Source organism: Ochotona princeps, chromosome 5, assembly GCF_030435755.1.
Source record: "Ochotona princeps isolate mOchPri1 chromosome 5, mOchPri1.hap1, whole genome shotgun sequence".
Lineage (NCBI taxonomy): Eukaryota > Metazoa > Chordata > Mammalia > Lagomorpha > Ochotonidae > Ochotona > Ochotona princeps.
This window is the reverse complement of record NC_080836.1, coordinates 45,507,736-45,519,532: the sequence shown is the minus strand read 5'-3', so window position 1 is coordinate 45,519,532 and position 11,797 is coordinate 45,507,736. Positions and strand designations below refer to the sequence as shown.

Here is an 11,797-nt window from a genome sequence, read left to right as displayed (position 1 = left end):
CAATGTAAATAATAGAGAGAAACAGTCATCTACCTTTAATAGAATGAATAAATTCATTATTTTATTTACAAGCAATAGAAGGAACCATGAGTAGATACTGCAGACCCAGAAGAATATTGCAAATTTAATATTAAGGGCCAAGTAATAAAGGGTCATACAGTAGGAGTCCATTCCTATTAAGATCAAATAAAACAAAAACCTATTCAATTGTGTTTAGGAATGAATATTTAGATGGTTAAACTGCAAATAAAAAGGATTTGATTTCTAGGAAAAGCTGCATTGGACAGAGGGCAAAAGATCTATAGAAGATTTGACAATAAGGCATTTCATGATGAGACATCAGTATTTTCCTTGTAATAAGCAATTATCTGATTTTTTTTTAAGATTTAATTATTTATCTTAAAGGAAGAGAGACTGAGAAAAAGAGAGAAACATTCTATTGGTGAAGTACCCTGTTGGTGCACTACCCAAATGGCTGCAACAGGCAGGCCTGGACCTGGCTGATGCCAAGAACCAGGAACTCTGTACTTACTTTCCATGTAGGTGGCAGAGATCCAAGTTCTTGGGACACCTGTTGCCTTCCAAGGCACATTAGTTGGGAATTAGATTAGAAGAGGGACAGTCAGGACTTGAAGGGGAGCTCTTTTTTGGCATGACATTGGCTTAATATGCTGCACAACAAGGCTGGCCCCACATTGTAACATTTTTTTAAATGAAATTTTTCCTGTATGTGTGTTGTCTTTACCAACACGAAGAGTTAAGAAATTTGATTTGGGAGTCACCTTTGTGTAAAGTGGATAAAAACTACAATGATAGTATTCTCTACTGGCACCAATTCCTGTCTAGGCTGCTCTACTTCCAATCCAGCTCTGTGTAAAGGCCTACGCAAAGCATTGGAAGATGACCCAAGACTTGGGGTCCCTGATATTCATGTGGGAGATTTGGAAGAAGCTCCTGGCTTTTGGCTTTGGCTCAGCCCAGCTCCCGCAGTTGTAGCCATTTGAAGAGTAAACCAGCAGATGAAGGTCTCCATCTTTTCCTCACTCTTTATTACTCTGGTTTTCAAATAAATGAATCTAAACACACACACACACACACACACACACACACACACACACACACACACGGAAATTTGATTTGGCAAACAGAGAAACAAGAAAACAAGGAAAAGCATTATTCCTGGAGGGGCTTAAGGCTCAGGTTCCAGAATGGAGGCAGCAGGATGAGTGCAAAAGGGCAGAAAGCATAGACCACGGGGAACGAGCCAAGAAACAAACTGCTCCCTTTGCAACTTTACAGACTACAATGCAAAGGGATGACGGACACCAGGGGGTTGGTACTGCTCTCTGGTACTAACATATCTGCTTTATTCTAGAACTCTTTCGTCAGTTCCAGGAAGATCTCCCGCGTTAACTTCCCTTTCATAAAAACTGCCTGTTTCCCTGGGCTGCAAGAGGGCTACCTCTATTCCATACCTGTTACACTGAATGGTTCTTTAAAAACATTTCTTGTAAACCTCTTGGATATACAACTAGTTCTTTCATTGGCTAGCTTCAAAAACACAAATGAACTAGTTCTTACTTTTGTTTATATTTTTATCGTTTGATGTGGGAGAAAGACAAATACACATACATATTAAGAGAAAGAGAGATTGATCTTCTATCTGCTCATCTGATCCCCAAATACAGGTGCTGGGGTTGCTGCAGCCCAGAGTCCAATCGAGGTTTCCCACGCAGGTGGCAGGGAAAGAAGTGTGTGAGTCATCAACCCACTGCCTCCCAGCGTGCAGACTAACAGGAAGCTGGATTGGAAGTGGAGTCTGGCCTTGAATCCAGTCACTGTTTTGGGACATGAGCGTCCCAAGCAGTGTCTTAACCACGATGCCTAACACCCATCACTGAAGGGGCTAATTCTAATAATTCTTGGTATATCTGTTCAAGGTATGACTGGCAGTAAATTCTACACTTATTGTCAATCTAAAGATGAAACAAAATATTCTTGGGAATCTGTTCTTTTCCTACTTGAAACTGGTCATTGCAGGGACAGGAATTATACATTTTACGCATGGGGTTAGAGAAAGTTTGCAAATGGGTTGTACCTGAATGATCAGTAGTTGAAATGCCCAGAAAGAACTATATTTGAGCTCTTATTCCAGCCAATCCCAGCTCTTCCTTAAGAGTTAGAAATTATGCTGGGAAGTAGGGCAGGACAAACTGTTGGGAGACAGCATGACCAGTGGCTGACGGCACCTGTAGTGTCCACTGGTCCTTCTCTGCAACAAAACTCAGACCCTGCCTTGAGTATATGTGTGGGGACAGGCAAGGGGAAAAGTGCAGCAGTTGTGAACAGTGAAGAAGGATCAACTTCGAACCATTTTCTCACCCTACTCTCAGAACATCTCAACTGAAGATAAACTCCTTTTTAGGATGAAAGACTATTTGGGCAGTTTTAGATAAAATGGGGATGATGAAGGTGAATAAAGTTTTCTTTGTTTCTTTAGTTGAGGTTATGTGCAAATATACATCTTCCCTTTATTTTGCTGGGATGACTTCAATATAATTACATACTTTCACATTAAGCTTATTTAAAACCTGTATGTGGAATGTAGACCATAATGGAGGAACTGAATGTGAATGAGAGCTTTGCCTGACACATAGCATCCCAAAAGGTAGCTCTATCTGTGATCAGTATGAACTGGAGCCCCGAGGGGAGTTGCTCTGGTGTCCTGGCTTGGCCACTGCACCATAACAATGCATCTGAGAGACGACACAGCCAGAACATGCCTGCCATTTTCTGGGCCTGAGCTTTGACTTTGGGAAAAAAAAAAAAAAAATTGGTTATCATGGGCTCCCTGAATTAAACGTTTTTTGTTTTGACCAGCTGAAACTTTAGCACTCCTTGGATACAGCCAATCGTTGGTGTCCCAGTGGGGAAAGGTACACGGAGATGGGTTTGGGGCGCGCCATCCCATCAGCAGGCAGTGTTTACCTTTTCCTGGGCAGAGGTTGACACAGATGACGAAAAACTGGCTAAGTAGATGCAGGGGACAGAGGTTACCTAATTTGGTCAAAGAACATAGTGCATAAACCATTTGGAAATGTACAACAGTGCATGGGGTATATAGACAGGTGTGGGAAGACCAGAACTTCCCAGGAGGGCTGCTGCGTCTCCCAGGCTAAGCATGATGTCATTACTTTCTGACAGTCCAGGTCTTGGGGAAAGACGCTTCCGGCTGGCAATGTTGAGTGCTGTGGGGAGTCCCCACTTCCTGATGTGTAAAATGAGGTAAATTACTACTTTAGGGGGCTGTGGTGAGGATGGAATGGGAAAAGGCAGAGTAGGGACTCAGTAAATTAAAGCTGCTTTCATTAAAAGAAAATAAGCTTTGCAGTTCCAGACAACTAGAGGTTTACGCATGCCTTACTGCCAATTCTCAAAATCTCAGGAGTTTTCTCTGATCCTGCTCCCTGCTCTCATTCCCCCCCAGCCCACCCCCGTACCCAAGTCGGCGCCCCAATCCTTGCCTGCAGAGTGGTTGAAGAGGCACTTGGAGCAGGACCAGGGTCAACCTGGCCCCCAAGGACCCCTGGCCTCCTGGCCCGATAGGGCCTGTCATGGCGGCCCAGCGACAATCTTAGGTGATCTCAAAGCTGGAAGAATGGAAGAAAGACTCTGAGAGTCAGCGCTGCCCGGACCCCTGCCACAGCAGATCCTGGCGGGAGCACCGCCTCGGCTCCGAGCCTGCCTCCAGCGGCGCTGGGCCCGCCCTGACCCGAGTTTAGCCCTGCTCTCGGGCGCCCACCTGGAGAGGCGACGGTGCCGACCGAGGGAGCAGGCGGCCCGCTGCTGCTGTTGAGGTGCCGGGCGGGCGCCCGGGGAGCGAGGCCGGCGTCCCCGGAGCGCGCTGGGGGGCCGGCCCGCCGCTCGCGCGCCCTCCCCGCCCCCTGCGCGCCTCGCCCGGTCGCCCGCGCCCCCACCCACCGGCCGCTCCTCCCCTCTCCCCACCCTCTTCTCCTCCGCCCCCTCCCCTCCCCCGCCGCCTCACAGACTGCTCGGCCGCGCTGCTGAGGCGCCGTGGCGGGAGCGCGGGCGGCCAGGCCACCGCACCTGCAGGGCGCCCGTGCAGCCGAGCCGCTCCACACACACCCCCTCACCCTCAGCTTCCCGCCGCCTGAGAAGCTGCTCCTCACACGCCGGGCCTCCCATGACGCCCGAGCCCCGCGGCCGGCCACGATGACCACTTCCCTGCAAGATGGGCTGAGCGCCGCCGACAGGGCGGCTGCCCGGGACTCGCCGCTGGCCGCCCAGGTGGACGGCGCGGCCCAGGGGAGGGGCGACGCCCACGACCCGGCGTCGGCGTCCGCGTCCAGGCCGCCCCCTGCGGACGGGACCCGCGGCTGTGCGGCCGACAGGTAGGCAGGCTGCCCTGGGCGGGCGCGAGGGAGTGTCCTGGCGTGGCGGCCGGCGAGGGGATGTGGAGGCGGTCCTAGGGGGTGAGCCATGTGCCCAGAGCTGGGCCAAGTTTGAAAAAGTCTCGAAAGACAATTCCCGTGGAGCTGGCCCCTGCCGGATCAACAGGACATTGCGCTCTCACCGCGCCGTATAAATAGCATCACCGTTTCCTTGCGAGTTGGCGGTCTCCCTTGCCTTTGCTTCACGGTGTGACCTGGAGGGAGTTGTGCAGTGCCAGGAGCGGGCGGGCGGGGAATGAGGCCCATACTCCGGGTCAGTCACCCTCTGTCCCTTCTTCATGCTCCTGTGTATTTTAAAGAAATCCTCTTTATTAAAAAAAAACAAACAAAAAAACAAAAAACAGGTAGCGTAAATGAGTTTACCTCCCGCATAGAGTCTTATAATGACCCCGGAGAAGCAAAGCATGGATTCACATTTAAGCAGTTTTGCAGTTAAGCAGAAAAGAATGGATGTATTAAAAGGTTTCCCCATCTTCTAGGCATTCAGCACTAAGTGGCTTCGGAGTTGAGCATACTTCAGGCAAGAAAATCGGCTCCGATCATAACGAAATCTGGAGTCTTTGTATTCATGCATTTTCTTCCTCCTCACCCCCAGATTTTTGAAGTGCTCCAACTTCAGTGAAATCACAGTGACTCTAGTGGACTGGAGTACATTCGTGGCAGCAAGTTCTATTAACTCACCTCCTCAGAAGCCCTGCCTTGCCGTTGAGTATCTCTAGTCACTTCAAAAATCAACAGACTGTGTGTGGGCTACATTGTGAATGGAATTTCAAGTGAGATGAACTACAGCTAACATTAATAGATCATCACTTCCAGAAGTCATTAGTAAAACATGACAGCGATTAACTCCCTCAGTGTAATGTAGGGACTTGGTTGATTTAATGGGTGCACAGCAAGGTTGACCTCGTCGGGAGGATTTTTGCATTAGGAATTCCCCAGTCCGTATTTCTCCCTCAGAAAAATTAACAAAAGTGCTGAAAATGGAGATTCCTTGTATGGGGACTTTTCCAAAGCGCCCCCCCCCCCGACACATTTCCCTAAACAAGACCGAAGTTCTAGATGAGTTTGATTCCTATCAATTAACATACTTTATTTTTACCCACAGAAAGTACAGCAGGAAACTCTTCTGTATACTTTATATGCAGTATTCGAAATGTCCCAGAGTGCTCTGTGTCGGCCTTAATGTACTTTTAAATCCTGATAGCGTTTATCTTTTACGTTCTGTTTTATGTAAATTATATCCTATGTTCTCTTGGTGTAGGAGAAAAAAGAAAGATCTTGATGCTCTGGAAATGCCATCCATTCCCAACCCTTTTCCTGAGCTGTGCTGTTCTCCGTTTACATCTGTGTTGTCAGCAGGCCTCTTTCCCAAAGCAAATTCAAGGAAAAAACAGGTATGCATTTCTGCATCTTTAAGTCAAAATTCTTGAGGTGTGGTAAACCATATGATCTGCAAAGATTTTCCTGTCAGTTACAACATTAACAAGGGATTTTCATGGCATAAGTTAAATTATTTCTGACTGACAGTCCCTCAGTTTGCTTTTCCTTTTTTGGGCCTCAGTTTTCTCTGATGTATAATAGAAGTGCTAAAACTTACCTCTTGAGGTCTTGGGGTTGACTAAAAGAGAGAATGTGAGTGTATAGCAGGTATAGTGGCTAGGAATATTGTCATTTGCTGAATAGGTGGGAGAGTTCCAAGTGACAATAGATTACCAATTTTAAGTCTAGGCTTGGAAGACAGCGAGGCAGTGGTACTGGGGTCAAAAGGGGGCTGATTCGTTCCTCTGCCTTCCTCTTTAATCACTTGTATTTTCTTTTCTTTTTGTTTTTTTAAAGATTTATTCATTTTATTATGGCCAGATATACACAGGGGAGGAGAGACAGAGAGGAAGATCTTCCATCTGATGATTCACTCCCCAAGTGAGTCGCAACGGGCCGATGCGCGCCGATCCAAAGCCGGGAACCTGGAACCTCTTCCGGGTCTCCCACGCGGGGGCAGGGTCCCAATGCATTGGGCCGTCCTCGACTGCTTTCCCAGGCCACAAGCAGGGAGCTGGATGGGAAGTGGAGCTGCCGGGATTAGAACCGGCGCCCATATGGGATCCCGGTGCTTTCAAGGCGAGGACTTTAGCCGCTAGGCCACGCCGCCGGGCCCCAATCATTTGTATTTTCAACCAGAATCAATCTCGCTGCTAAAGGAGAGTGATACTATGAATAGTGACACAAGGTCGTTGGAGTTTAGGGTTTCACCTGTCTTCTTCATTTCATTGAATCCCTCAGTTTGGAGTCCCTGGGAGGAGAGCACGGGTGACGTGTAAGCGATGGTTAGAGGTAGACTTTGGTAAATCTTCCAAGAGCAGAGACATCTTCTGAATTAGGATGTTTAAAAGGAGGAGGCAAACCCTTAGCTGTTGGGACTGTGACTTTGAGAAGATTGACAAAGAGATTCTTTTAAGAATTGCTATTGTGGGGAAGTGTAAATCAGATAGTATATGCAGGGATTGACGTGGGGTACAGTCCTACTGTCTTAAACTATGTGAGATTTTCCTTTTGGGTTAGAATGTTAGTTGGAATGTGAGATGATGGACTTGATTGTAAATCATAGTGAGAAAAGGAAATATCTGATAATGACATAATAGTCACTTGGGGGAATTCAGTAGATAATTTTTTGCCAAATATAGAGTGCCTGCTATGTTTTTTTTTTTTTATTCATTAATTACATTGTATTATGTGACACAGTTACATAGGTACTGGGATGCTCCCCACACCCTCCACCCATGGTGGATTACTCCACCTTGTTGCATAACCATAGTTCAAGTTCAGTTGAAATTCCCTCTTTGCAAGCATATACCAAACATAGAGTCCAGCATCTTATAGAGTGCCTGCTATGTTATTTGCACCATCTTAGGCACCATGGCACCTTGTTAAGTGAAAATACCTAATTCAAGGAGTATTTGCTGACGTGGCATTTTATCAGATTGAAATAGGGAATGGGAAATGACCTGGGTAAGAGATGTTGAGGGAGAGAGATGTAGGATGATCCTCACCTTACTTTTCCTTGGGCATGTTAACAGAATGCCTGTGGGTACACTTAATAGAACAGGGTTTATTTTGAATAGAACATGAGAACATGTGCTGTGTTGATTGAATTATGTCAATACAGGAAAAAAAGAGAGTGGGTGAGAAGTTGGGGTCACATCAGAGTATGCCCAAAAGGGGACAGTCATTAACCTAGAGGAAGACCTCATTGGGAAGGAGAACATTTCCTCAGATCATTTAGCAAAGAGGAACAGAGGAAAAGGGTGAGATGTTGCTATGGACTAAAGTACTTTTCTGCTCTGGCTTCATGTCCTGTGTCTACAGTGCTTTTCTCAGGTAGCGTCCTGTACCTACGGAGATGGTTGTGCTGCTTCATGAGTAGAGGGTCTCAGCCTCACTTCTAAGGGCCAATCCTGGGGGTTGTGTCCACTCTACAAGATCATTCTTGGGGAACTCTTCCTTGGCCCAAGGGTTGGAGTCTGTGAAGAGAAGACTGTCCCAAGGCTGGGGAAGAGAAAGGTTTCTGTTCCCTTTCTTTTCCTTTTTTCCTCCACCTTGACTTTGCATCTAGAACAGATTCCTCAGGGAAAAAGTGAAAATGTATATATATATATATGCAAATGACTAGAAATTTAATATGTTACATCTCATCTGGCATTCAAAATCATGATCAAAAATTATTTTAAAGTATAGTGCATGAGTGATAAAGCATATTGAAGTGAAATGTAGGATATGGTTTTTCTGTTTTCACAAGTAGGATGTCCCAAAGTAGGTAGCATTGTTGGATGTTAGTTATTATTTTCAGTTGAGAGTTTAAATGAGAGAGAAGCCATACTCCTTATTTCTCCTCTTACTGTTTTGTTGGCCAGAAATGTTCTCTAGCCCCATTTTCTTAAATTTACCAGTAAAGCAGATTTAAAGTGTTATCTTCTATTATGTATGTGGCTTATAAGAATAACCAGTGTTAAAGGTGGCAAATTATGTACTTAATGTCTTTAAATACTAGTTTAAGATAGAAATTTACTGGGAAATTTCCTTTAACGATAAGCCCCAAGCATCTAAAATTTATTGAAAAGGAAAAAGTAATATATTTTTAATTCTCGCAGCTGAATCAGATTTGTCTCACCGTTGTTTACATAGATGGACATAGTGTTAAGTGCTTCCCGGGACTATGAAGTATAACTAATCCAAAATAAACACTCTGAAGATCCTAAAGATTACAAGTAGTTGTGCAAAACTGTGTCATAGGATATTTGAGTTGGGAGAGACTTTTGAGATTATTCGGTGTAATAGTCTTTTAAATAGATGTTTAAACTCAGTGTAAGCAAAACTGTTGTGACTGACAGGGACACAGCCGGCACCCATGGCAAGTTTCTGAAAACTTTGCCAGTTGCTGTTTAGGAAGCGCACAATATCGAGTAGTACCAGTGATAAATGTGTCAGTGTCATTAGGTAAAACTTGGCCCCTAATAGAAGAGCAGGGTTGTTGATGGCATTGTAAGGATGAATCTCAGGACCCAAGAGTCTCTCTTTTTCTGCTGTCCCGAAATGCAACTTTGTTGTTTTTCTCTACTTTCTTTTCCATCTCCTCCTAACTTGGGATAAAAATGATGAAATCATTGGTTATGTCATCATATGCAATTTATTGCTATCATTAGCAGCCAACTTTTCTATGTAGTTTGTAATCTTTAGGTTGTTACTTCAGAAGTACACCGGGAAGTGAGAGTGTCGACCACAATTTAAGATTTAGAGAAGATTAGAGAAACCCTGACCTTGTCCTGCTCATGCAATTACAGTTAAAGGAAGATCAAAAGGAATATCATGTCTCAGGGTACTTTGCCCCTTACCATACTATATCTATTCCAGTCTGCTTTTTGTTTTTCTATATCTTAGAAAAATAAAAATGTATCTTCCAAGTAATTAAGCAGTAATTTTTCCATTGTATCTGTGATCTCCACCCTGCTACCACTATCTTAGGAACTTTCCAAGGACAAATAGATCTCTGTCTCCCAAATTTAAGGGCCTCTGTTGTGTCATTCTTTTGTGGTAATTATGTCAGCTTATATGTGCTGACCATGTATAGCAGTTGTGATCGTGTGGGAATCCTGTGTGGCTGCTACATTAATTGAACTCTCATATGCTCATTTCCCGAATGTGCTCAGAGTGGAAATAAGAAAACTCTACCCCCATATTTTCATCTTTCCAGACTCAAAAGGTCAAGATTTCACTTCATTTGCTTTATTTATTCCCTTTATAAAATACTTTCTTTCTTTCCTGAAGCCATTTGAAATAAATTTGGACAGTCTGTCATCGAATCCCTACCTGGTTTTATTTGCATCTCTGAAAAAATGTTGTTTTCTTAAATAACCTAAATGTCATTATTCTCTAACAAAAATAACAATAATTCCTTGGTTTTGTCTAAAACCATCCATAATCAAATTTTCTCTGTTGGAATGGCACATAAAATCCTCAAATTACATACTGGTTATGTTTCAAAAGATTGCAAATTAGCTTTTTGGAAATTTGAATTCATTTTCAGATGGAAACAACATCACAAATTGTATTTTGGCCCTCCAAGCTATTTTACAAGATTCCATTTAATGTGAAATGAAACATGAATATATATGCAGAAAGAATAGAAACGATCATTGTTCCTATTAGTGATTCAAGCAAATCTATCTTGTCCTACAGCCGTTTGCTACTTTTTCATGCTGACACTTGATGAATATCATTTTTCGAGAGGGAGACTTTGAAGTGTGCACATCTTGGTAGCAGGGTTGGAGCAGGCAGGCTAAGCCGTACTTCTGGAAGTGTGGTCAGGAAACCACGTCCAGAGAGCAGTTAAACCTCCTGCAGATTCCACCAAATAACAATCTGGGAAGGATATAGTCATTCAACATTTTTTTTCCTTGAAATATATACAAACTCTGTGCTACTCCTGTGCTTACCACTTTCAGACTTAAACTTTCTGACCTTTCAAAATTGTTAGCACCTTACTTAATTAAGAGGAGGTGGGAGTGTTACAGATAGACATTAGTTAGTATTGAGTGTTTGCAACAAACAGCTTTCAATGAACTTACCTGAAAGATTGTGTTTTAATGCTTGTAGGCCAGAAATTCACTGCTCTCAAGAAGGATTGAAACTGGTTGGAACCAGAAAGTCAGCAAAAATCAAAGCAGCCACTTTCTTTATTTACCCCTATTATTATTATTGTTGTTGTTGCTATATTTGGAAATCACAATTACAGAGAAAGGGAGAGACAGAGATCTTCTATTCCCTGGTTCTCTCCCAAAGTGGCCGCAAAAGGCTGCTGGTCTGACTCTGGGAGTGAGCAGCTTCTTTTGGGTCTCACACGTGGGTGCAGGGTCTCAAGGACTTAGGCCATTTTCTGCTGCTTTCCCAGGCCATTCATTAGCAGAGGTCTGGATTAGAAGTGGAGTGGCCAGGATTTGAACTGTTGTACATATGGAATTCCAGTGCCACAGGCCGAGGATTAGCTTGCTGCATCACCATGCCTACCCATATTCACCCCCTTTGTTCCTTCTACTTGTACAGCTCAGAAGCACTGTTTCTTCCGGCTACTCAGCTTTGCTTTCTGATATTTCTCTGTAGTTCTGTTGGCCCTGCCCTCATGTCAGCACTTGTGGCCCTGAATGGCCAAAATGAGTTTTCTTGTGAAGGTAACTGCTTGTAGTCTCTTTCTGGAGGAGGTATTTAGCCTGGTGTTTCCAGCACTTATTCAATCAGCTATGGTAAAACAATGGGTGGCTTGGGTCCCCACTCACCATGCAAGGCTGTGGAGATAGATTTTGTGAGAAAGGCGTGTATGCGTCATATGGAGGACAGTGAAGGAAATGGTGGACAGATCGTGGCCCCGGGGGGAAAGAAAATCTCAAACGAAAAACTCTTAGCACACGTCTGTGATGAGCTATTGATTGTTTTGTGTGACTTAGCCGAACCTGTTCAGTAATGTCCGGTTCTTCTGTCTGAACGTACTTTGCAGTAAATGTGTTTACTGGACAGAGGCTTTCCCTTCCATCATCCCTCAGTGTATTCAGCTTCCTTGTCCTTTGTCCTGGGCTTACATTCGTGAGGTCACTTAACTCAGAGGGTAGACGATAGCAGCCCCAAATACTCCTGGCCTCATGCTAGTTACATTCATTTGCAGCAGCAGACAGCTGTCTGTACTCTAACACTCTAATCCCGTAGCAGTTGTTCTTTATTGAGGTTGTATTTCCTGTTGGAAGGCAGCCTGTAATTTCTGGTTAATATCCTGGCAACATTTG

At 44.4% G+C, this 11,797-nt stretch overlaps 1 protein-coding gene across 1 annotated transcript in view; it reads left to right on the top strand.

The window, feature by feature from the left end:
- The first annotated feature begins 4,029 nt into the window (after positions 1 to 4,029).
- GRB14 (growth factor receptor bound protein 14) overlaps positions 4,030 to 11,797 on the top strand; it is a 120,063-nt gene continuing 112,295 nt past the window's right edge. The window contains exons 1-2 of the mRNA XM_058664568.1: positions 4,030 to 4,412; positions 5,734 to 5,866. Coding sequence (XP_058520551.1) covers positions 4,234 to 4,412; positions 5,734 to 5,866 — 312 coding nt within the window. The 5' untranslated portion in view covers positions 4,030 to 4,233. The remainder of the gene's footprint in view (positions 4,413 to 5,733; positions 5,867 to 11,797) is intronic.